Below are 25,239 nucleotides of genomic sequence, written 5' to 3'. Positions count from 1 at the left end.
ATTGAAATTGTTTTCCTGCAGTTGCTAATTAGAAAATGTCAGGCATTATCAGAGGCCCAGCAGACGCCAGCTCAATGAGCAAATTGCTATATTTCACCTTGTTTCTAAAAAAGGACAAGTTTTCACTTATTGTAGCCACCTGAGTTGGCCAAGTCCCGATTTAAAATGGCGAACGGCAAAGGCTGAAGGCAAATTCAGCCAACATAGGCAGAAACCAGCAGGTGCAAGTTTGCTGTGTAATTAACTCTGCAAAGGCCCAGACAGCATCGATACTAGCAGCCATCTGCATAATAATGTAGCAACCATCTACATACTAACAAGCAATCCCCGGGAACAATAGCAATATTTGGGACAAACAAAACTAAGCCAGACTCCCCGGCGCCAGCAGGAGCCAACACAAAAGAGGTTAACGGACAACTTAAGACCGCCCATCGATCAGGGAAACGCTCCAGTATTGGAGAAATCGAACCAAGCGATTGGAACGAAGTCCAATCACCTAGAACCAGGTACAGGGTCCGACCCAAAAGGCGGGAAGCCCCTGGGGACTATAAAGATAAGCCCCCAAGTTCAAATCGTTCTTCTTGACCGGGTCACCCAGCAACGCGAACCAACATTGACCGTGACCGGTTCAACGGCCGCCAAGAGATCGTAAGTCTTAAGTCAACGCTCGCTACGAGATAGGCGCTCCTCGCTATCAATCCGTACCAACTTTGAATCCCGCAGACTCAGAACCTGAACGAAAGGCCATTTGTTCCCCTGACCTGGTGGGCCAGTCTGAAGCTAAGTATAGGCCTGTTAGTCGTAGAAGTAGCTTAGACATAGAATTTGTGCATGAGTAGCGATTACTGTGTATAATAAATGTGCTTTGATTTAAATCTTACTATTTGAGTTATTGGTCATTACTCGAACTTGAACCTCGTGGCGGTATCATAAAGATACCTGGCGACCCGAGAGCAAAGGTTATAAAACAGAGCCAAGTGAACCAACCAAAAGTTAGCAACATTATGAAGGGTGGCTGTAAAGTAATTCTTTAAAGAAAAACTTGTGTTATATAAAATGTCAACTACATCAATACTCAGGGCGGCATGGTGGCGCAGTGGGTAGCACTGCTGCCTACGGCACTGAGGGCCCAGGTTCAATTCCGGCCCTGGGTCACTGTCCATGTGGAGTTTGCACATTCTCCCCGTGTTTGCATGGATTTCACCCCTGCAACCCAAAGATGTGCAGAGTACGTGGATTGGCTAAATTGCCCCTTAATTGTTAAAAAAATAATTCGGTACTCTAAACTAAAAAAAACCTATGTTAATACTCCTGAAAAACAAAAAATGAAACCCTCTCCCCGTGTATACGACTGCTGAGCAATTACTGCTGCTCCCAGTAGAGCTTCACAACCTGTTGTACTTCTGCAGAATACAACTCCTGCCACTAGCTTCACCACCCCTCGGAGGCAAAGTCCCACTGCTATTGTGAGATGTACCTTTGAGCGGCTTAATCCATACATAAAGAAATTCACTCACTTTAAGAGAAGGTCAAAACTAGGATTTCAACATTATTCCTCCATGTAGAGCTTCTGAGTTTTAAAAAAAAAGCTTCCTCGACAATAAAATGAATCCTCATCACGATACCTTTTGGCATTTTTTGTTGGTTCTCTGAATTCTTGGTATGTTTACTTGGAAAAAGATGAAGTTTAATTCTCTGGAATAGTTGCTTGATCTACAACACATGCTTGAATAAATTATGTATTGTTTATACTTAAGAGGCCCAGAATCTGCTGCAATGGCACTAAGTCTCTCATTAAAACTTCGCAACCTCTCCAGCATGAACGTCTGCTCCAATCTAAAAGTGAAACTTCCAACATTTATTACAATGTATTCTTTTTAGAAAAGGGATTGTGAGTGAAGTGTTGCAACTGTGTGAACTCTAGTTATAGCTTGAGAAATATATATATTTGTCAGGCGTTCAAAGATCAAGAGTGTGTGGGGTAAACTATACCATTTCCGGTGAGAATTTCCAACAGTAAATTATCACCTCGTAGTGATAAAACTAGCCAAATGTTGAGAATCGCTTTATTCTGATCATAATTAGTACTAAAATAATTAAGGAGTTCACAAACATTCCGCCTCTATCCTGTGGAAAATATTCAGTTTATAACATTGCTAGAATGGTTTCCATATAGGCTGACTTTACTTCAGGACACTTTGCTAAGTATTAGAATTCCTACAATGCAGAAGGAGGCCATTCGGCCCATTGAGTCTGCACCAACCCTCTGAAAGAGCAACCTACCTAGGCCCACCTTCCCGTCCTATCCCCGTAACCTGCATATCCCTGGACACTGAGGCAATTTTGCATGGCCAAGCCGCCTAACCTGCATATCTTTAACTGCAGGAGGAGACCGCAGCACCCGGAGGCAACCCATGTAGACACGGGAAGAAAGTGCAAACTCCACACAGACAGTCACCCAAGGCCGGAATTGAACCCAGGTCCCTGGTGCTTTGAGGCACTAGTGCTAACCACTGTGCCGCATCACTAATAGTAACCACTTGTTAGGGCTTGTACCTTCATCAATAGTTGGGTTTGGTTTATGTAGGTCAATGATATTAACACCATTTCACGGATATGGAGACACAGGAATGCTTTGGCCATGCAGACTGTACTTAACTTGATTTGTGACAACAGAAAATATTGAAAATACTCAGCATACCAGGCAGCATTTTGTTCCTTTGCAGATACTGCTTGACCTGCTCAGTATTTCCTTAATTCTCTTTTTATTTCCGGTTTCCAGCATTCACATTTTTTTCCCCTTGTGGTAACTTGACCTGTAATGGGTTTTCAGCAAATGTACCACCTATTTCCCTGTCATCAAAATAATCTGGCTAATTCAATCAGGTAACATCACACTGCAGCTGACAGTAAAATGCCAGAAAACAACCTGAGAATGAAATTTTGCATGGAATAATGTTGAACAAAATCATATCTTAGGCTTAATTTGATTAGAAACATTGATGTCGCGTGTGCTAATGTACCTTAGTAGCGATTATTGGTTTTGGAACACCCATCAGATCACATAGGTGATTGCGTTGAGCTCGGACAGTGGGAAGATCAGCATCCCTGTTGTCAAAAGACATTTTCCACAAGTTAACTCTCTGTAACAAATTTACAATTGTTCGCATTCTGAGAGCATGAACAGCATTTTTGTTAAGTGCAGCAACGTTTAAAAAGGTTGAAACAATTGACAATAACGCATTCATAATATGCATGGTTAAGCTACTGACCCTTGCTAACCTTGGCTGAAAGTCAGGCACACTCCGAGTAAAGTGCCGTGTGCTGGAAATTAATTCCCTGTGTTCAATAACAAAACCACCCTAACTAGAATATGAATCCCTTTGCATTTTTCTTCATGACACAAGAACTGCAACAGTAAGGCCCTTTCAGCCTACTTTTGAGGATTTATTTTCTCTCTCAGTAACTTCACAGTGGTAGTAATTAATTGATGCCAACAATACCACATAATAAAAGATCATTTACTTAGAATAATAAAATTATTGTCCAGTCTGCAAAGATATTTGAATTCTGGAATTTCACTGCATTCCTCCGCAACCCCCACTGAATGGGACACGTGAAGCCGTCGGAAGCTTACCATGGTTAAATATACTTAAAGCTGTGCTGTTTCATTTTTATAGGTCTAAAGCATTTTCAGCTACAAATGGAAACGATAGGCAGCATTTTGACAACCCAACATGGTGCTCAGAATTGCACTGTTATTTAGCATACTTGCTAAAAAAAAAGCTGATATTAAAAATGTTGAGAACCAGTAACTTCACAGCATAGGTTGAGAGATTTAAAACCACACACACAATTCCATTTTGAAAAGAGTAATGTAGTTTGAAGTAATGAGCACGAGGCTGAGTGATGCATTTCACAGAAAGCAGAATACTTACTTAGGGCATTACTTAAAGGACATTAATTCGATTTAAGGAGGCAAAATAAGAAACAGATTGAAGAAAGTGGCGTAACTCTGCCAGTGCCAGCTGGATGAGGTTAACCAAATCAATCCTTTCAACTTAGAGTCTGCCCTGTGCAAAGCATTCCAACTATTTAAATACTTGAGTTGATCCAATTTCCTGCAGTCTCTCAGCCATTACATATCTTAACAGTCAAGTACGTTATCAGATATTAGATAACTAATCTTACTGTCCCATGTCACAGTCAGTATTTAATTCAGTGCAGATGAGAGTGCACTGGCTGAGAGAATTTCTTTTAAAACCTCTTCCAACATCATAAACCTATATATGAAGTGGAAATAAAACTCCCTCCAACATACAGTAAACTTTCATCTGGATGGCACTACTATTTTCCTTATGTGTTCACTGTCATTTCACAGCTGTGTGGTACTCTACAAAGAAAGAGAAACAGATGCTATTCATTTTACAACTATTTTATCCATAACATCTGCACATCTACAACCTATTCATACATTGTGCTTTTCCAAAATAATTATTTCCCCCTCTGCCCACCAATGCTTTTTTCTCCCTTTTGTACATTTCCAGATTTCGCACCTAAATTATGGCTGAGGGGTCAGGTGGATGCGAGCACCATCTCAAGGAAACAGAATTGTTTTAGGAAAACAAAAACACAACAAAATTTCAACGGGAGATTTTGAATATCGTTGACCAGTGAAAACCTTAAATACCTATTTAGTTCTGTGCACATGGAGGATAAACATGTTGAAAAACCTATTTTGAAATGGCAAGTTTTAGTAGTAGAGAAATGGAGTGCGTCTTGTTCAACACATTTGTAGATATTCAGGGTTCTGGGTAGCAACTTCCAACTGAAGGGTGGAAAAATGAATATCCATCCCTGATTGCATTTATGGGGCAACACGGTGGCACAGTGGTTAGCACTGGTACTGCAGCGCTGAGGACCCGGGTTCGAATCCCAGCCCTGGGTCACTGTCCGTGTGGAGTTTGCACATTCTCCCCGTGTCTGCATGGGTTTCACCCCCACAACCCAAAGATGTGCGGGTTAGGTGGATTGGCCACGCTAAATTGCCCCTTAATTGGGAAAAAAAAGTTATTGGGTACTGTAAATTTATTTAAAAAATAGAAAATCTCAGATTGCATTTAGACTCAGCTGCTCTCAGCTTATCTGCCTGGCTACCATTTAAAAATGATAAAGCAGTGTCATTCATTCATGTGATGTATTTTGGAACATTGCAAGTGTTTTTTTCCCAACATCTTCTTTCTCGTGTTGCATTCCATGTTAGGGAGGAAAAACAATGTGCAGACAAATCCTGCCCCTGGAGAATAGAAAATTAATTGGTTAGGTTTACAGGCCAAACATTCTCTCCAAGTTTAAGGTGGGTGTGTGTGCGCAATGTAGAAAAAAGCATGAATAATGATTGATCAAAAAAATACAAGTTCTTGGATTTCAGTACTCAGCAATGAAGGCAGAAGCTATCCAGAAACCGAAGCAAATAAACACTTTCAATGAAACTTCCAATCCTCTTTTGTGGCATCCAGAATTTTGTCTATCTTTGTCCAAATTAAAAATGCCGTGTGTGCTTTTCCCTGTTCAAAATCCCAGGATTTGAAGAGTGGCGAAAGATATATAGGCATTTTCTTATTCAGGTGAACCAAAAGAAACATAATTCAAGGACTGAAGAAGTTTAATGCTTCTGAGATGCTCTTGATAACCTAGCTTTCTTTCTTGAACTCCTAATTCTCTGGTGCCGCTATCTTAAAGTTGTACAAATGTAAATTACAACATCTTCAGAATAACAAATTTAAGCTTGGTGACAGATTTTGTCCCAAATGACAGAGTGGTATTGTCACTGCACTAATAATCCAGAGACCCAGGGATATGCTCTGTGGGCTGGGGTTCGAATCCCACCAGGGCAGATGTTGAAATTTGGATTCAATAAAAATCTGGAAACCATTGTTGATTGTTGTAAAAACCCCGAAGGAAATCTGCCATTTTTACCTGATCTGGCCTGCATAGGACTCCAGAGCCACATTGTGGTTGACTCTCAACTGGCCTTTGAAATGGCCAGGGCCATTTGGGGATGGCAATAAATGCTGGCTAAGCCAGCGATTACCACATCCCATGAACGAATAAAAAAAAACTGCGGAGAAAGACCTTCACGCTGATACAAGCACAGCACCCCCCACACAAAATCATTCCAGCCAACAAGGTGGCAGCCCGTCGAGCAGCACCCCGGTTCGCAGATGCGGAGCTCGAGACCCTGCTGGATGCCGTGGAGGAGATGCGGGGCACCCAGTTCCCCGGGGAGGGAAGGAGGCTGCCATCCGCCGCCAGACACTGGGCCTCGGCGCCACGGGCCCCACCGCCAATATCGGCCAGCAGTGTTGGAAAAAGCTGCACAACTTCGTCAGGGCAGCCAGGGTGAGTAGCCAGCACCATCCCCCGTCCCACGCACCCGCAACAACCCGCCCCCCCCCCCCCCCCCCCCCTCCGGAGGGCGACTGAACCACACCCACCGACAGTCAGCTCGCACCCACCCTGTACCACGTGCCAGCTCCCATCTGTCCCGCCTTGGCCGGGTGCCCTGTTCACAAAGGCCTTCAGCTATCCACCCCCTGTGCTGCCCATGAAATTGTCTAACACGATGTATTTTCTGTCTCCCACCCCCTCCCACCACAGAAGGCAGCGCACAATCGCAGGGAGAGAGAAGACTGGAGGGGGCCTGCCAGACATGCGGCCCCTCAATGTCGTGGAGTGGCGCGTACTCCATCTGGTCGGTGGACCCAGGAAGAGGGCAGTCGTCAAGGTGGAGGTCAGCATCGGTGATCCAAGTGAGATCTCGCTGAGTTGCGGTGTCTCTATGGCAAGCGTGGCATAACCAAACACCACCCTGTCACCATTTCCCCCAGATCATCCCAGCATACCCAGACCATCCCAGCATCCCCACACCACCCAACACCCCCCACCACCACTCCAACCTCAACCTCAGGACATGTCCAGCGAGGCAATAGCATAGAGACCCTTGTTGAGACGAGAGCGGGCCTCCAGGAGGCAACGGCAGGTGGCGGAGGAGCCCCAGGAGCTGCCTCTGGCCACACCCCCGTCCCAATGAGTAGCTCGGGGACCATCAGGTACCCCGAGGGAGGAGGAAGTGATGGGGCCCGTGTTGGTGGAACACCACCTAGTACCTCGGACTCATCTGATGGACAGCGGGCAGAACAGGCTGGCACCATGCCACCTGGGACACCTGAGAGATGGCTGGGCACATCCAGGCCTGGTCGCTCACGATGACAGCCGCCAATGCTAGACACCAGTTAAGTTCGGCCCCAGGTCATCCACCACGTATCGCCCCCAGTACCCAACGCCACCCCTACCAGAACACCCGTCTGAAAGAGCATCACAGCTCATCAGAGAGCGAGTCATCACCATCCTCCATCCCATGCACCAGACCTGCTGTTACTGCCAACCTAGGGCCCGCACACCCCGTAGTGAGGCAGAAAGGGAGGGTGGCCATGGCAGGGGGTGGGGGAGCCAGGATGTTCATGCTGCCATCGGCCAGGCCCCTTAATCGGCGAACCTAGATGTGAGTTGAGTGTCCCATGCACGCTGGCCCTCGCGCTTGTGGCTTCCTGTGCCTGCCTGGGCAACCATATCCTGCCCATTCTGGTCCCCCGCATCAACATGTCGCCCCTTTGCTGTGCAAAGCAGTGGAGGACGCAACAGGCTACCCCTCCTAGAACTATACTGGACAGCCCCTCCAGAGCGTTCCAGGCACCTGAGACGCATCTTCAGTGCGCCGATGCACCGCTCGATCACAGCGCTGATCGTGGTATGGGCGCCGTTGTAATGGGTCTCCGCTTTGGCTGTGGGGCAAGAGCCAACCCCTCATCCGGAGGAACGCCTCGAAGGTGTCGGGTACTGTCGAGTGTGCCAAGGTGAAGGCGTTGTGCACACTGCCTGGGTATCCGGCGTGGGCCCACATCAGCTGCGCGTTTATGGAGTGAGAGGCCTTTCAGTTTGTGAAGAACACCCCCTCATGCACCGGTGCTCGTAGGGGGACATGCGCCCCGTCGATTACCGCCTGAACCTGGGGCATACTGGCGATGGCGATGAACCACGCTGCCCTGGTATCCTGGTGGGTTTGGTCCACATTGAAACTTATATATCGTGCCGAGCGAGCATCAGGGCTTCCGTGATGGTGCGGGTGCACCTGTGCACTGAGCTCTGTGAGGTTCCTGACAGGACCCCACGCGGCGCCTAGAAGGACCCTGTGGCGTAAACATTCAGGGCGATCGTTCCCTTGCCAACCACCGGGAGCGGGTGTCCTCCCCAATGTCCTCCCGCTGTTCTAGGTGCACCATAATCCAGCAGATATGTCGTACGGTCCCCCTGCTCAGCTGGAGTCTTTGACGGCACAGCCGGTCTTGCAGGTTCTCGAATGACAGGTGCTGCCGGTACACTGAAGGCCTAATGTGGCGCCTCCTTCCCATCCCCTCCTCGACCTGTTGGGCTGGCTCCTGTTCCTCTGGGACAGGCTCTGTGCACCTCCCAGTGCTGCGGCGGCTAGGATGATGGCAACCAACCCTGAATCCAAAATCCACTGTCTGCAGTGGGTGAAAGGCAGACATGTTAGTATGGTGCGTACCCCCGTGCCCAACCACGTCCAACGGGCTACATAGTGGCCCTGACCTGCACTGCAGCCCCTGCTGGAAGTGGGTGGAAGCTTGCTCTTGGATTGAAAAAGCCATATTTGTGGGGAGTTTAAAATGAAGCTGGAAGAGTTGTCTACCTTGGACTAGAGGGGACGTTTCCAGGAAAAAGAAAGTACACTGAGAAAGAAAGTTCTAAGAATACAAATTCCAGGCTAAGAAAAGAACAGGAATAAACCTGGAGGAGCTACGAATCACTTTGGATGATTCTGGGAAAATACATAAAGGACAAAGTAAAGTGTACCTCTGAAGCGGTCTTGAAGTGGTTGGGCTAAGAATAGGAAGGGGGATATTCCATTCTGTCAATTAAAGTATAAGATGCCTACAAAGATAATATTTGTTTGATAGTGTTTTCCATAATTTGTTACAGTAAACATATTGAAATATGAAATCTTGCTGTGTCACTCTTACAGCTATTGGCTGGAAGTTCAAATTTCTTTTTAAAAGTTATGTCTCTTTGGAGATCATAACAATACTTGTGAGCCACAGATCACTTATAGCTATATGAGACTGGCAACAACTTTCAGCTTGTCTGCGATTTTAATAATGACGAATAGTCAATTTTAAAAATGACTTGTTTAAAAAATGACACGTCCACTGGATGTCTCAAAGCACTTCACAGCCAGTGGAGTATTTTTTAAGTATAGTCACTGCTGTAATATAAAAAACAGGACAGCTTATTTGAGCTCAGCAAACTTCCCCAAAGAGCAATGTGAAAATGACCAGTTAATCTGTTTTTTGTGTTGTTGACTGAAGGATAAATATTGGCTCAGACACTGAAGTTCAAGGATGGTTTGTATTTATTGAAGCACATTGAGCATTAATGCAAGGCATACTTGCACAGCAAATGTCACTTACCAGTTGTTGTCACTAAGATTTGCCATCACTTCGTCCAATATCTCTGCATCAATGACATCATCATAAGTTAAAAGCATTTCATAGAGCTGACTTGCGGTTGTCTTCCTTATCTGTGCAAAAGAATAATTAGAAAACCACTGTCATGAAACACAAAAACATCACTGAACAAGTCTATCACTTCTTGGACTTTGCAATTAAAATAGGATTACAGCGCTGAGGACCTGGGTTTGATCCCGGCCCCGGGTCACTGTCCATGTGAAGTTTGCACATTCTCCCCGTGTCAGCGTGGGCCCTCACCCCCACAACCCAAAGATGTGCAGGGTAGGTGGATTGGCCACGCTAAATTGCCCCTGAATTGGGAAAAAGAAATATCATAAACTATCATTTGTGATGGATTGCATCAATTTATTAATATTTTTAGTTTTCACTTGAAAACCAGTGATCAGGTGCAATAATAGTACATTTTCATGGATCACCTACACTACAGAGCATGCATTTTCAAAGTGGGGATCGCAACCCGTGGGTGGGTCGCGGGCGGGTGTCGGGAGGGTCGCGGAGCCAGCCATCTTGGCTTTCCCAATCGCGGGAATTCACGCGCAACAACCACAGCAGCCCGCTTTAACAATGCCGGCTGCTAGTGGCCTTAAAATTGGCAGCCATGACCAGCTAAAAAAATGTGAGCGCACTGCGCATGCGTGCCCGCTCACCAGTGCGTATCCAGCCCAGAAGTGTTGGGACCTGAACCAAGGGTCAAAGTGCAATCGCGGCATGCCGGCGGCTGATTGCATGGTGATCACCGATGAACAAGGCTATGGCCTCGATCTGTTTTGCATCCCTAAACATTACTCAAATTAGCTGGAGAGAGTTTATATTCCTCATGGTTTAATCATGGACAAACTGAATGTTTGGCAAGGACTATAATGAAAGTCATGGGAAATCATCACATCGTCGTCCTCTGTGTACTGAAGGGTGGCTATAAGTTTTTTGCTGACTTTTTAGACTACATTAAAGCATTGAATCAAAACAGTGACCAGTCAATCCCAATAACGGTGGACTTCATCCGGTTGAAGAGTTACTGTAATGATCAGTCAACAGGGGAGCTACTCAGAGTTTACGAACTAAGGTACAAAATCCTCCTCGAGAAATTGTCCTCTCTGGTTGATTTGTTTGCCGATGAAACTTGGATGCTAACTATATCTTACCTTGCAGACATCTTTTCAATTCTAAATGAACTGAACCTCAAATTGCAAGGAAAGGATGATTGCTTTCGGCAGTGTGAAGAAATCGCAGCTTTCCAAAACACACCGAAGGTTTGCAAATTGCGAGTGCAAAGCCAAAATTACTGCATGTTCCCCACACTGCTACGACACATCGAAGAAAACCTCATTAGTAAGGAAACTGTAAATGGACTGGCAAACCCGACTCCAAATGAAGTTGACTGAAATTCTGCGCCTCAGCTTTGACTGCGCATTAAAAGCACGGCACAAGTCAATGAAACTGTCAGCATTCTGTAGTAGCGTCTCCGAGGAGTATCCAGAGCTGAGTAAAACAAGCATTTTGTTGCTTTTGTCCTTACAACGACCTACATGTGCGAGGTTGGATTTTCTGTTCTCACAAAGTTGAAGACAGCACCAAGGAACCGGCTGAATCCTGCACCCGATATGTGTATAGCCCTTTCCTCCTGTGAACCTGATTGGAGTGAGATCGTGAGGACCAAGCAGGCTCACCTCTCGCATTAAAGGTAAGAGAAAATGGTGGGTCGCGAATGTCGGCCGGGGTGTGTCGTGAAGGCCGACTGGCGTGGGTCGCGAAGGTCGACCGACGTGGGTCGCGAAGGTCGACTGGCGTGGGCCGTGAAGGTCAATCGGCATGGGTCGCGAAGGTCGACCACCATGGGTTGCAAAGGTCGACCGGCGTGGGTCACGAAGGTTGGCAGGTTGGTAAAAATGGTTCCCCGAAAAAAAAGTTTGAAAAACACTGTTATAGAGGCAAAGAAACAAAGGATGGAATTTTTCCAGCCATCTGTAGATAGGTTGGGAAGCAGGGCAGCTTGGAAAATGGCACTGGAAGGTGACCAGAAGGAAGACCATAGTTTTTCAGGCACCATGCGATATTGCTTTCTTTTAAAATATATCTTATTTCAAACACAATCAATATTATACACAAACAACCAAATATAAATACATTTCAAACAGTTTGTCAATTTTTCCCCCGAAAGATTTTTTTCATTTTTCTCCCCCATAAGCCATACGATATTCCGAGAAGGGAAAATGGCACTGGCTCGTGAATGGAGGCAGATGGTCAATTAATGGCCATTTTACCACAATACGGAGACCTTTTTACCAGCTTTGGCACAGCCATGCTGATAAATACATCAGCGTAAATTGCTTTTTCTACTATAAAGTGTAATTGCACTTGTACTCCTTACTACTTGATTAGCAGTTGTTATGTGATTGTAACACTTTGATAGAGTTACTTGTTCCCAAGTCTGAATCATTACTGCAAGTTATAAATAACAGTGGTCCCAGCAGTGATCTTTGAGAGAATATCGGTTTCTGTATTCCACCAATCTGAGTAACCACCCTTTAGTCCTATGCTCTGCTTTCTATTTTTAGGCAATTTATTTTCCATTCAGCTATCTGTACCCTTACTCATTGTGTCCTAACATTTGTTGTAAGCTTACTGTATGGTACATTGACAAAGGCCTTTTGAAAAATCCAAGTGTATAATATCTGATTGACGTTGATGTGATTATTTTATTCGGGAACCAGTCTGTGGTGAATATCAACTGGATAATGGTCGAGGGAAAAAGGAGAGGATCATGATCAGCTCTTAAACGGAAAATTTGTAGTGTTTTGTAATAGAGTTCGTTTGATTTTCACTACTCCAGCGTACCTGCTCCTCAAGAATTAGTTAACTACAATAAGCAGTAACTAATGGAAAAATACATTTTGTGCTACTTATGTATGGATAAGAACTTTCAATCTCCATGTTTTACCTAATGATTTCAGTTTGCATTTAATATCAGACCATAATCAGCTTTGAAGTCAAAAAGATCTATATTCTCCCCAAAAATAGGCATCATGTTTAACATATATGCTCTTTAATATTTCTTTTTAAAACATTGCAACTTTTAAATTTTTTGATCGAATCCATGCTTTTTTTCCCACTTAATTGGATGCAAGAACTGTAACATTTAAAATCATTTGCAAAGCTGAAACTATAAATATCTACAAGTACATAGCCACTTCACAGAAAATGCAGGCATTAAAAATTCTACTGAGTCAATGTCATATGTTAAAAAACCTTGAAGCTATGTGCTTTCTGCTAATTTTCAACAGCATGAGTGGCAAACATGGGTAAAATGTTGAACTAGATGCCATAGCTCATTAACAAATACATTAAAATAAAAAATTTCGCCGTAAATGACAAATTCTTCTCCTTGAAGGTATTTACTGACTCAAGAGTTTCCTTTGTTGCAGAATTCTGCTTCAAAAAAAATGGACTCCTTCCAAAGGCCACATGACTGTTAACAGCTATTAGAGCAGCCACGGCCAATCAAACAATGCATTGACTCTCGTCTATCTGTCTATACATATATGTTTCTGGAGCATACCTCTTCATTCACCTGAGGAAGGAGCAGCGCTCCGAAAGCTAGTGGCATTGAAACAAACCTGTTGGACTTTAACCTGGTGTTGTAAGACTTCTTACTGTGCTCACCCCAGTCCAACGCCGGCATCTCCACATCATCTCTTCTATAAAGCAGCTAAATCTCTGTCTGGGCGTCGCTGTATTTACTGTTCTACCCTCATGCTTGTTCGGTGGTGATGATCACCATAAAGTATTTGTTGCCATGGCAAACTTTCAGTGCAACTTGAAGTAAAGCATGAGCTGATGCAGGAGGGATGTTCTGTTACTTCCACAAATTTATAAACGCAGAAAAATAACTTTGGGCATCTTTATGCGTATTCATTGGTCCACTGTGCTGTTTTGCTCCATAAAGCAGCTTTGTATGCTATATACATTCTGGAGAATTACACCACACTGATACAAACTAATGCATTGCTCTAGCAATTTTAATATCGTTTTGTTTTAAATTTAGAGTACCCAATTAATTTTTTCCAATTATGGGGCAATTAAGCATGACCAATCCACCTACCCTGCACATCTTTGGGTTGTGGGGGCGAAATTCACGCAAACATGGGGAGAATGTGCAAACTCCACATGGACAGTGACCCAGACCCAGGATCGAACCTGGGACCTCGGCGCCGTGAGGCAGCGGTGCTAACCACTGCGCCACCATGCTGCCCAATTTTAATGTAATTGAATAATGCAGACAAACTGAAGATTACTTTCACACCGATATGAACTGCATCTGTATCTGCCAAAAAAAACTAGCTTTTTACACGGTCCCTCATATTTAGAAAGTGCAACACAACTAGCATCTCCCACAAAACTGTTATTTTTGTAGAAATTAAATAAATTAATGAGAGCTTACTATTGGGAAAGGGTAACAGAGCAGGAGCAAGAGCTGGAAGAGAACTTTCTTTCTCATTTCACCTTGGAACTGAATAAGACCACAGAACCTGCAAGACAAACCAAATCAGATTAGATATAACTATTCATAAATACTCGTGTGCGAGGTTAAGCCTCATCCAATTAAAATGGTGCATAGAGCCCACATGATACATAGAATATAGGAACAGGAGGATGTCTTTTGGCCCTTCGAGCTTGCTCCGCATTTATCACGATCATGGCTGATCATCCGACTCAATAGTTAATCCTGCTTTCTCCCCATAGCCTTTGCTATATCTAGCCGCCTCTTGAATATATTCAACGTTTTAGCATCAACTGTGGTAATGAATTTCACACGCTCACCACTCTTTGGGTGAAGAAATGTCCGAAATGTCAGACTGTGACCCCTGGTTCTGGTCACACCCACCATCGGGAACAGCTTCCCTGCATCTAATTGTCTAGGCCTGTGAGAATTTTATAAGTATCTATGAGATCTCCCCTCATTCTTCTGAACTCCAGCGAGAACAATCCTAACCTAGTCGATCTCTCCTCATATGACAGTCCTGCCATCCCTGGAATCAGTCTGGTAAATCTTTGCTGCACTCCCTCGAGAGCAAGAACATCCTTCCTCAGAAAAGGAGACCAAAACTGCACACAATATTCTAGGTGTGGCTTCACCAAGGCCTGGTATAATTGCAACAACACATCCCTGGCTCCTATACTTGAAACGTCTCGCAATGAAGGCCAACATACCATTAGCCTTCTTTACTGCCTGCTGCACCTGCATGCTTACCTTCAGCGACTGGTGCACAAGGGCACCCGGGTCCCGCTGCACACTCCACTCTCCCAATTTACAACTGTTGAGGTAGTAATCTGCCTTTCTGTTTGTGCTTCCAAAGTGAATAACCTCACACTTATCCAAATTATACGGCATCTGCCATTGATTTGCCCACTCGTCCAACCTGTCCAGATCATGCTGTAGGATCTCTGCATCCTCGCCACAGTTCACCGTCCCATCCAACTTGGTATCATCTGCAAACTTTGAGATGTTACATTTTGTTCCCTCATCCAAATCATTTATATATATTGTGAATAGCTGGGGTCCCAGCACAGATCCCTGTGGCACCCCATTAGTTACTGCCTGCCAATTTGAAAAGGCCCCATTAATTCCCAGCTTGGGTCACTGTCTGTGAGGAGTCTGCACGTTCTCCCCATGCGTACGTGGATTTCCTCCGTGTGCTCCGGTTTCCTCCCACAGTCCAAAGATGTGCAGGTTAGGTGGATTGGCCATGCTAAATTGCCCTTAGTGTTGGGTGGGGTTACTGGGTTATGGGGATAGGGTGGAGGTGTGGGCTTGGGTAGGGTGCTCTTTCCAAGAGCCGGTGCAGACTCGATGGGCCGAATGGCCTCCTTCTGCACTATAAATTCTATGATTCTATAAATTCCTACTCTTTGTTCCCTCTCTGCCAACCAGTTTTCTATCCATCTCATACACCATTCAATCCCATGCACTTCAATCTTGCACAATAATCTCTTATGCGAGACTTTGTAAAACGCCTTCTGAAAGTCCAAATACACCACATCGACTGGCTCCCCCTTGTCAACTGTACTAGTTACATCTTCAAAGAATTCCAACAGATTTGTCAAGCATGATTCCCCTTCATAAATCCATGCTGACTCTGACTGATCCTGCCACTGCTTTCTAAATGTTCCATTATAAAGTCCTTGATAATGGATTCAAGAATTTTCCCCACGACCGAGGTTAGGCTTACTGGTCTATAATTCCCTGTTTTCCCTCTACCTCCCTTTTTGAATATTGGAACAACATTAGCTACTCTCCAATCTATGGGGACTGTTCCAGAGTCTGTAGAATCCCGGAAGATGACCACCAATGCATCCACTATTTCCAGAGCCACCTCCTTATGTACTCTAGGATGCAGATTCACAGGCCCTGGGGATTTATCCACCTTCAATTTTCCCAGCATCATTTCTCTACTAATATTGATCTCCCTCTGTTCTTCCCTTTCACTAAATCTTTCGTTCTCCAACATTTCTGGTATCTGATTTGTGTCCTCTTTTGTGAAGACAGAACCAAAGTATGTATTTAATTGCTCAGCCATTTCATTGTCCCTTGTTATACATTCCCCTGTTTCTGTCTGTAGGGGGCCTACATTTGTCTTTACCAATCTCTTTCTCTTCACATATCTATAGAAACTCTTAGAGTCAGTCTATATGTTCCCTGCAAGCTTCCTTTTGTACTGTATTTTCCCCTTCTTAATCAATCCCTTGGTCCTTCTTTGCTGAATTCTAAACTGCTCCCAATCCTCAGACCTATTATTTTTCTTGGCCAATCTGTATGTTTCTTCCTTGGATCGGATACTATTTCTAATTTCCTTTGTAAGCCATGGAGGGGCCCTCTAACCCATTTTGCTTTTGTGCCAGACAAGAATGACCAGTTGCTGCAGTTACCCCATGCGTTCCTTAAATGTTTGCCATTGCCTATCCACTGTCATCCTTTTAAGTAACTCTCCCCAATCTATCAAGGCCAACTCACTCCTCATATCTTTATAGTTTCCTTTATTAAGATTCAGCACCCTAGTCTCCGAATCAACTACTTCACTCTCCATCTTGATAAAAAATTCTATCATGTTATGGTCACTCATTCCCAAAGGGTCTCGCACAGCCAGGTTGGCAATGATTCCCTTCTCGTACACATTACCCAGTCTAAGATGGCCTGCTCTCTAGTTGGTTCCTCCACATATTGGTCAAGAAAACCGTCCTGTATACATCCAGGAATTCCTCCTCTACGACATTGTGGCTAATTTGATTTGCTCAATCTATGCGTAGATTAAAATCACCCATGATCACCGATATTCCCTTATTACATGCATCTCTAATTTTTTGTTTAATGCCACTCCCAACATCAGCACTGCAGTTTGGGGGTCTATATATGATACCCAGTAATGTTTTGTGCCCCATGGTATTTCTCAACTCTACCCATACAGACTCCATTGTCAGAGCTCAAATCTTTTCTCAGTATTGTGTTAATTTCCTCTTTAACCAGCAGTGCCACACCACCACCTTTAATTTTATGCCTGTCCTTCCTAAATACTGAATACCCAGGGACATTCCCATCCCTGATTGCCCTGCAGCCATGTCACTGTAATCCCAATTATATCATACCCATTTATATTTATCTGTGCGATTAGTTCATCCACTTTATTGCAAATGCTCCGTGCATTAAGGCACAGAGCCTTTCAGTTTGTCTTTTTCACACTGTTTGCCTTGATCCCAATATTGTTCTCTTTTGCCCTGTTTGAATTTTGCAATTTGTTATTTCGCCTATCACTTTTCTTATTCCGTTTTCTATCTTTTATTGTGATGGTTATGAGGATGAGCCGGTTCTTTGCAGGGTTGGAGGATAGGCGTGAATGGTGTGCTGCGGGGCCCGCAAATCACATCCACATGTTCTGGACATGTCAAAAGCTGATGGGGTTCTGGCAGGGGTTTTCGGATGTCTGGAATTCTGGTGGCTGGGGTGGCCCAGAGTCTGAAGTTGGCAATTCTTGGAATGTCGAAGGATCTGGGAGCTCAGGTGGGGAGAGGCCGATGTCTTGGCCATTGCCTCCCTGATAACCCGGAGACGGATTTTGTTGATCTGCCGGGACTCGGAGCCGCCAAAGGTGGGGGTGTGGGTGAGCAACCTGGCAGAATTCCTGCACTTGGAAAAGCTTGCCTTACGGGGAGCGGAGGAGGGGTTCACCCAGAGGTGGAAGCTTTATTGGCTTTTTTAAAGTGAATTAAGGCATTGGGAGAGGGGCTGCTTAGGGGCTTTCCTGTTTTTTCTTTGTTTGGGGGGGGGGGGGGGGGGAGATAAGGGGAAAAAAACTAAGGGAGCAGGGAGAGTTGTGGGCTTGTTATCGGGGGTTGTGGTACACCTGTGCTTTTGTATCTGTGGTTCCGTTTTTTTGATTTTTCAATGTATATCTGCAAAATTCCTCTAATTAAAATATTTAAAAAACTTTATATAAATACAAATTTCAACGAGAATGTTTATGCTTTGAGTTCTTGATAAAGTGAAAGCACCTTAAGGGACTTGCGGTTGCGGCTATGCCTGGGTAGGTCGCACGTTCGGCAGCTCCCGCCAAGAACGGACTTTTGGGCCCTTTTGAGGAGCCCCAGCGGCACTTGGACGACGCTTCCCGGTGTGGGAAGGCAGCAGTAAGGTTCCCAAAGCATTGTATAGAGTGGAGCAGGAGTGGAGCGATTAAAAAAGTGGTTTTGGAGCAGAGAGGAGAGTGGGCACGGAAAAGTAAGATGGCGGCCGGTGGAGACCAGGCAGTGTAGGCGCAATGGTCGCGGGAGCAGCAGGAGTTCCTGAAAAACTGCTTTGCTGAGCTGAAAGCTCATCAGCTACGTAAGAGGGAGGCGGCGAGGGAGATTGGAGGAATCAGGGATGGAGGGGGGGAAATACGGTGTGGAGTGCGGTTAAAATAAATGAGGTATTTAGGGATTTCTATGGAGACCTGTACAAGTCAGAGCTCCTGGAGGGGGGAGAGGGGATGCGGCGGTTCTTAGATCAACTGAGGTTCCCGAGGGTGAAGGAAGAGCAGGTGGCTGGCCTGGGGGCCCCGATGGGGCTGGAGGAGCTGGTTAAGGGATTGGGGAGCATGCAGGCGGGCAAGGCTCCGAGACCGGATGGGTTCCCGGTTGAATTTTACAGGAAGTATGTGGATCTGTTGGGCCCGTTGCTGGTGAGAACCTTCAATGAGGCGAGGGAGGATGGGACTCTGCCCCCGACAATGTCTCGGGCGCTGATCTCGCTGATTCTCAAGCGGGATAAGGACCCACTGCAGTGCGGTTCGTATAGGCCGATCTCGCTCCTCAACGTAGATGCCAAGTTGCTGGCGAAGGTCCTCGCTACGAGGATTGAGGATTGTGCCCGGGAGTGATACATGAGGACCAGACGAGGTTCGTGAAGGGAAGGCAGTTAAAAGCAAATGTGCAGAGGCTCCTGAACGTGATTATGATGCCCTCGGTGGGAGGGGAAGCGGAGGTGGTGGCGGCTATGGGCGAGGAGAAGGCCTTTGATCGGGTGGAGTGGGAGTACCTATGGGAAGTGTTTAGCAGGTTTGGGTTCGGGGAAGGGTTCATAGGGTGGGTCAGGTTGTTATACAGGGCCCCGGTGGCGAGCGTGTCTACGAACCGGCGGAGTTCGGAATATTTCAGATTGCGCCGGGGGACGAGACAGGGGTGCCCCCTGTCCCCTTTGCTGTTCGCGCTGGCAATTGAGCCGCTGGCCAGGGTATTAAGGGAGTCTAGGAACTGGAGGGGGTTGGTCCGTGGAGGGGAAGAACACCGGGTGTCGTTGTATGCTGATGACCTGTTGTTATATATTGCAGGTCCAGTGGAGGAGATGGCGGAGGTCATGCGGATCCTTCGGGAGTTTGGGGACTTCTCGGGCTACAAGCTCAACGTGGGGAAGAGTGAGCTCTTTGTACTGCATGCGGGGGGCCAGGAAAGGGGGCTAGAAGAGCTGCCGTTGAAGAGGGCGGAGAGGAGCTTTCGATACCTGGGTATCCAGGTAGCTAGGAGCTGGGGGGCCCTGCATAAGCTTAATTTGACAAGGTTGGTGGACCAGATGGAGGAAGACTTTAGGAGATGGGATGCGTTGCCACTTTCCCTGGCGGGTAAGGTGCAGTCGGTCAAGGTGATGGTCCTCCTGAGGTTCTTGTTCGTGTTCCAGTGCCTGCCCACCCTAATCCCCAAGGCTTTTTTCAAGCGGGTAAGCATGAGTATTATGGGGTTTGTATGGGTGAGCAAGACCCCGAGGTTGAAGAGGGTGTTTCTGCAGCATAGTCGAGACAGGGGTGGTCTGGCGCTGCCGAATCTGTGTGGCTATTATTGGGCAGCTAATGTGGCGATGATCCGTAAATGGGTAATGGAGGGAGAGGGGGCGGTGTGGAAGAGGCTAGCGGCGGCGTCTTGTGTGGGTACTAGCTTGGGGGACGCTGCTGACGGCACCATTGCCGCTACCGCCGACGAGGTACACCACAAGCCCGGTGGTGGTGGCGGCATTGAAGATCTGGGGGCAGTGGAGGCGACATAGGGGTGAGGTGGGGGCCTCAATTTGGTCCCCGATACGGGATAATCATAGGTTTGTGCTGGGCAGGATGGATGGGGGGTTCCTAAGTTGGCATTGGGCATGAATTAAAAGGATGGGGGACCTGTTTATAGCCTGGGGGCGCTGGAGGAGAAATCTGGGTTGCCTGACGGAAACGCTTTTAGATATATGCAAGTGAGGGCGTTTGTGAGATGGCAGGTGAGGGAATTTCCGCTACTTCCAGCATGAAGGATTCAGGACAGGGTGATTTCGGGTGTATGGGTTGGAGAAAGCAAGGTCTCGGCGATTTATCAGGAGCTGCAGGAAGCGGAGGAGGCCTCGGTGGAGGAGGTGAAGGGCAAGTGGGAGGAGGAGCTGTGGGAGAAGCTGGATGAGGGTCTGTGGGCTGATGCCCTGGGCAGGGTCAATTCCTCCTCCTCATGCGCCAGGCTCAGTCTAATACAGTTCAAAGTAGTAAATAGGGCGCATATGATAGGGGCGAGAATGAGTAGGTTTTTTGGGGTGGAGGACAGATGTGTGAGATGTTCAGGGAGCCCAGCGAATCACGCACATATGTTCTGGACGTGCCCAGCGCTGGAGGGGTTCTAGAGGGGCTTTGCGAGGGCTATGTCCAAAGTTGTGAACACCCGGGTCAAGCCGAGCTGGGGGATAGCACTATTTGGGGTATCGGACGAGCCGGGAGTGCAGGAGCCGAAAGAGGCCGGAGTTCTTTGCGCCCCTGGTAGCCCGGCGGAGGATCCTACTAATGTGGAGAGATGCAAAGCCCCCGAGCGTGGAAGCTTGGATCAATGACATGGCAGGGTTCATTAAGTTGGAGAGGATAGGGTTTTTCCGGGTGCGGCGATGAACAGCTAAGTCGCACGTTTCGGCAGCTCCCGGTGGAAAGGACTTTCGGGCTCTTAATAGGAGCCCCAACGGCAATTTTAACGGCTAAAAACACTGTGCGGTAAACCAGAAGGGAATCCCCCCTGGACACGGATGGAAAAAGGAGAGGAAAGTGGCCGGATTGCGGTGGATCCTCTAGAGCAGCGGCCAGGAAGGCAGGCACAAAGCAAGATGGCGTCGGAAGGAGGCAGTTTAATATGGGGCCCTGACCAACAAGAGTTCCTGCGGCGTTGCGTGGAAGAACTTAAAAAGGAGATGAAGAAGGAGCTGCTGGCCCCGATATTACAGGCGATTGAAGGGCTAAAGGAGGAGCAAAAGACCCAGGAGCAGGAGCTTCGGGTTGTGAAGGCAAAGGCTGCTGAGAATGAGGACGACATACAGGGCCTGGTGGTGAAGACAGAGATGCATGAGGCACAACACAAAAGGTGTGTGGAAAGGCTGGAGGTGCTGGAGAATAATGCGAGGAGGAAGAATTTAAGGATTCTTGGTCTTCCCGAAGGTGCAGACGTCGGGGCATATGTGAGCACGATGCTGCACTCGTTAATGGGATCAGAGGCCCCGACGGGCACGTTGGAGGTGGAGGGAGCCTATCGAGTTATGGCGCGAAGACCGAGGGCTGGAGAAATTCCTCGAGCCATAGTGGTGAGATTTCACCGATATAAGGACAGAGAGATGGTCCTCAGATGGGCAAAGAAAACTTGGAGCAGTATGTGGGAGAACGCGGTGATCCGCATATATCAAGATTGGAGTGCGGAGGTGGCGAGAAGGCGGGCAAGCTTTAATCGGGCCAAGGCGGTGCTGCACAAAAGGAAGGTTAAATTTGGAATGCTGCAGCCGGCAAGACTGTGGGTCACACATCAAGGGAAACACCACTACTTTGAAACGGCAGAAGAGGCATGGACATTTATTGTCGAGGAGAAACTGGAATAAGCGGGCTAGAAAAAGAACGTTTGGGACAAAGTGGTGGGGCAAATATGTGGGGTGAAGAGGGGGAAAAGGGGGAAGAGATGATTTCCCAAGTTGTCAATCCTGCGACCCTGTAACTTTTCTCTCTTCCCCATGTCGTGGGGGAGGGAGGATGAGGAGCTGGGGGCGCCGGCCATAGGGGGCGGGGCAAAATGGGAAGCGCGGGCTTTGTTCCCGCGCTATGGTAATCATGGCGGGAACAGGGAAGCAGGAAGGAGGGGGCCTCGCACAGTGGGAGCCGAGGTCACGGGGGGAAGCCGAGGTCGGCCAGAGTTTGCTGACTTCTGGGAGCAACATGTGGGGTGCAATTACGCGAGTGAGGGATCTAGTGGGGGGGGGGGGTTAACTGGGTTGCTGCTGCTGGGGAGAAGGGGGAGCTGGTATGGGGTGGGGTGGTCGGGGCGGGAGGGCGCCGTTGGGGGGAGATACGGCTACGTGGGAACTGGGTGAGGAGTTGGATTGAAAAAGGAGATGGCTAGTCGACAAGGGGGGGGGGTAAAGAGCCCCCCAACCCGGCTGATCACGTGGAATGTGAGAGGGCTGAACGGGCCGATAAAGAGGGCACGGGTACTCGCACACCTAAAGAAACTTAAGGCAGATGTGGTTATGCTGCAGGAGACGCATCTGAAACTGATAGACCAGGTCAGACTACGCAAAGGATGGGTGGGGCAGGTGTTTCATTCGGGGCTAGACGCAAAAAACAGGGGGGTGGCTATACTAGTGGGGAAGCGGCTAATGTTTGAGGCAAAGACCATAGTGGCGGATAGTGGGGGCAGATACGTGATGGTAAGTGGCAAATTGCAAGGGGAGGCGGTGGTCTTAGTGAACGTATATGCCCCGAACTGGGATGACGCCAACTTTATGAGGCGTATGTTAGGACGTATCCCGGACCTAGAGGTGGGGAAGTTGGTAATGGGTGGAGATTTTAACACGGTGCTGGACCCAGGGCTGGACAGATCGAGGTCCAGGACCGGAAGGAGGCCGGCTGCAGCTAGGGTGCTTAAGGACTTTATGGAGCAGATGGAAGGAGTAGACCCCTGGAGATTTAGTAGACCTAGGAGTAAGGAGTTTTCGTTTTTCTCCTATGTCCACAAAGTTTATTCACGGATAGACTTTTTTGTTTTGGGAAGGGCACTGATCCCGAAGGTGACGGGGACGGAGTACACGGCTATAGCTATTTCGGATCACGCTCCACATTGGGTGGACCTGGAGATAGGGGAGGAAAAAGAACAGCGTCCACCCTGGAGAATGGACATGGGATTATTGGCAGATGAGGGGGTGTGTTTAAGGGTGAGGGGGTGTATTGAAAGGTACTTGGAGCTCAATGATAATGGGGAGGTTCAGGTGGGAGTGGTCTGGGAGGCGCTGAAGGCAGTGGTTAGAGGGGAGCTGATATCTATTAGGGCGCATAAAGGAAAGCAGGAGGGTAGGGAAAGGGAGCGGTTGTTGAAAGAACTTCTGAGGGTGGACAGACAATATGCGGAGGCACCGGAGGAGGGACTGTACAGGGAAAGGCAAAGGCTACATGTAGAATTTGACTTGTTGACTACGGGTAATGCAGAGGCACAATGGAGGAAGGCACAGGGTGTACAGTACGAATATGGGGAGAAGGCGAGCAGGTTGCTGGCCCACCAATTGAGGAAAAGGGGAGCAGCGAGGGAGATGGGGGGGTGAGAGATGAGGAGGGAGAGACGGAAAAGGACCCGCTGCAATGCGGGTCCTATAAGCCTATTTCCCTCCTGAATGTGGACGCTAAGATTCTGGCCAAGGTAATGGCGACGAGGATAGAGGATTGTGTCCCGGGGGTGGTTCATGAGGACCAAACTGGGTTTGTGAAGGGGAGACAGCTGAATACAAATATACGGAGGCTGCTAGGGGTAATGATGATGCCCCCACCAGAGGGGGAAGCGGAGATAGTGGTGGCGATGGATGTCGAGAAAGCATTTGATAGAGTGGAGTGGGATTATTTATGGGAGGTGCTGAGGAGATTTGGCTTTGGAGATGGGTATATCAGATGGGTACAGTTGCTGTATAGGGCCCCGATGGCGAGCGTGGTCACGAATGGACGGGGGTCTGATTATTTTCGGCTCCATAGAGGGACGAGGCAGGGTTGTCCTCTGTCCCCGTTATTGTTTGCACTGGCGATTGAGCCCCTGGCCATTGCATTGAGGGGTTCCAGGAAGTGGAGGGGAGTACTCAGGGGAGGAGAAGAACACCGGGTATCTCTGTATGCGGATGATTTGTTGCTATATGTGGCGGACCCGGCGGAGGGGATGCCAGAGATAATGCGGATACTTGGGGAGTTTGGGGATTTTTCAGGGTATAAATTGAACATGGGGAAAAGTGAGTTGTTTGTGGTGCATCCAGGGGAGCAGAGCAAAGAAATAGAGGATTTACCGTTGAGGAAGGTAACAAGGGACTTTCGGTATTTGGGGATCCAGATTGCCAAGAATTGGGGTACATTACATAGGCTTAATTTAACGCGGTTGGTGGAACAGATGGAGGAGGACTTTAAGAGATGGGACATGGTGTCCCTGTCACTGGCAGGGAGGGTGCAGGCGGTTAAAATGGTGGTCCTCCCGAGATTCCTTTTTGTGTTTCAGTGCCTCCCGGTGGTGGTCACGAAGGCTTTTTTCAAAAGAATCGAGAAGAGTATTTTGAGTTTTGTGTGGGCCGGGAAGACCCCGAGAGTGAGGAGGGGATTTCTGCAGCGTTGTAGGGACGGGGCGGGATGGCACTACCGAGCCTAAGTGAGTACTACTGGGCCGCCAATATTTCAATGGTGTGTAAGTGGATGGGAGAAGAGGAGGGAGCGGCGTGGAAGAAATTGGAGAGGGCGTCCTGCAGTGGGACTAGCCTACAAGCTATGGTGACGGCGCCGCTGCCGTTCTCACCGAAGAAATACACCACAAGCCCGGTGGTGGTGGCTACATTGAAAATTTGGGGGCAGTGGAGACGGCATAGGGGAAAGACGGGAGCCTCGGTGCGGTCCCCGATAAGAAATAACCATAGGTTTGTTCTGGGGAGAATGGATGGAGGATTTGGAGCATGGCAAAGAGCAGGGATAGCACAATTGAGAGATCTGTTCGTAGATGAGACGTTTGCGAGTCTGGGAGCGCTGACGGAAAAATATGGGTTGCCCCAAGGGAATGCATTTCGGTATATGCAACTGAGGGCTTTTGCGAGGCAACAGGTGAGGGA

At 47.5% G+C, this 25,239-nt stretch overlaps 1 protein-coding gene across 1 annotated transcript in view; it reads right to left on the bottom strand.

The window, feature by feature from the left end:
* tbcd (tubulin folding cofactor D) overlaps positions 1-25,239 on the bottom strand; it is a 375,176-nt gene that overhangs the window by 1,128 nt on the left and 348,809 nt on the right. The window contains 3 exon segments of the mRNA XM_072483144.1: positions 3,024-3,108; positions 9,549-9,658; positions 14,047-14,134. Of these exon segments, the coding sequence (XP_072339245.1) occupies positions 3,024-3,108; positions 9,549-9,658; positions 14,047-14,134 (283 nt within the window).

Source organism: Scyliorhinus torazame, chromosome 18 (genome assembly GCF_047496885.1).
Source record: "Scyliorhinus torazame isolate Kashiwa2021f chromosome 18, sScyTor2.1, whole genome shotgun sequence".
NCBI classification, from domain to species: Eukaryota; Metazoa; Chordata; class Chondrichthyes; order Carcharhiniformes; family Scyliorhinidae; genus Scyliorhinus; species Scyliorhinus torazame.
The sequence above is the reverse complement of the archived record's forward strand: the minus strand, read 5'-3'. Positions and strand labels throughout refer to the sequence as shown.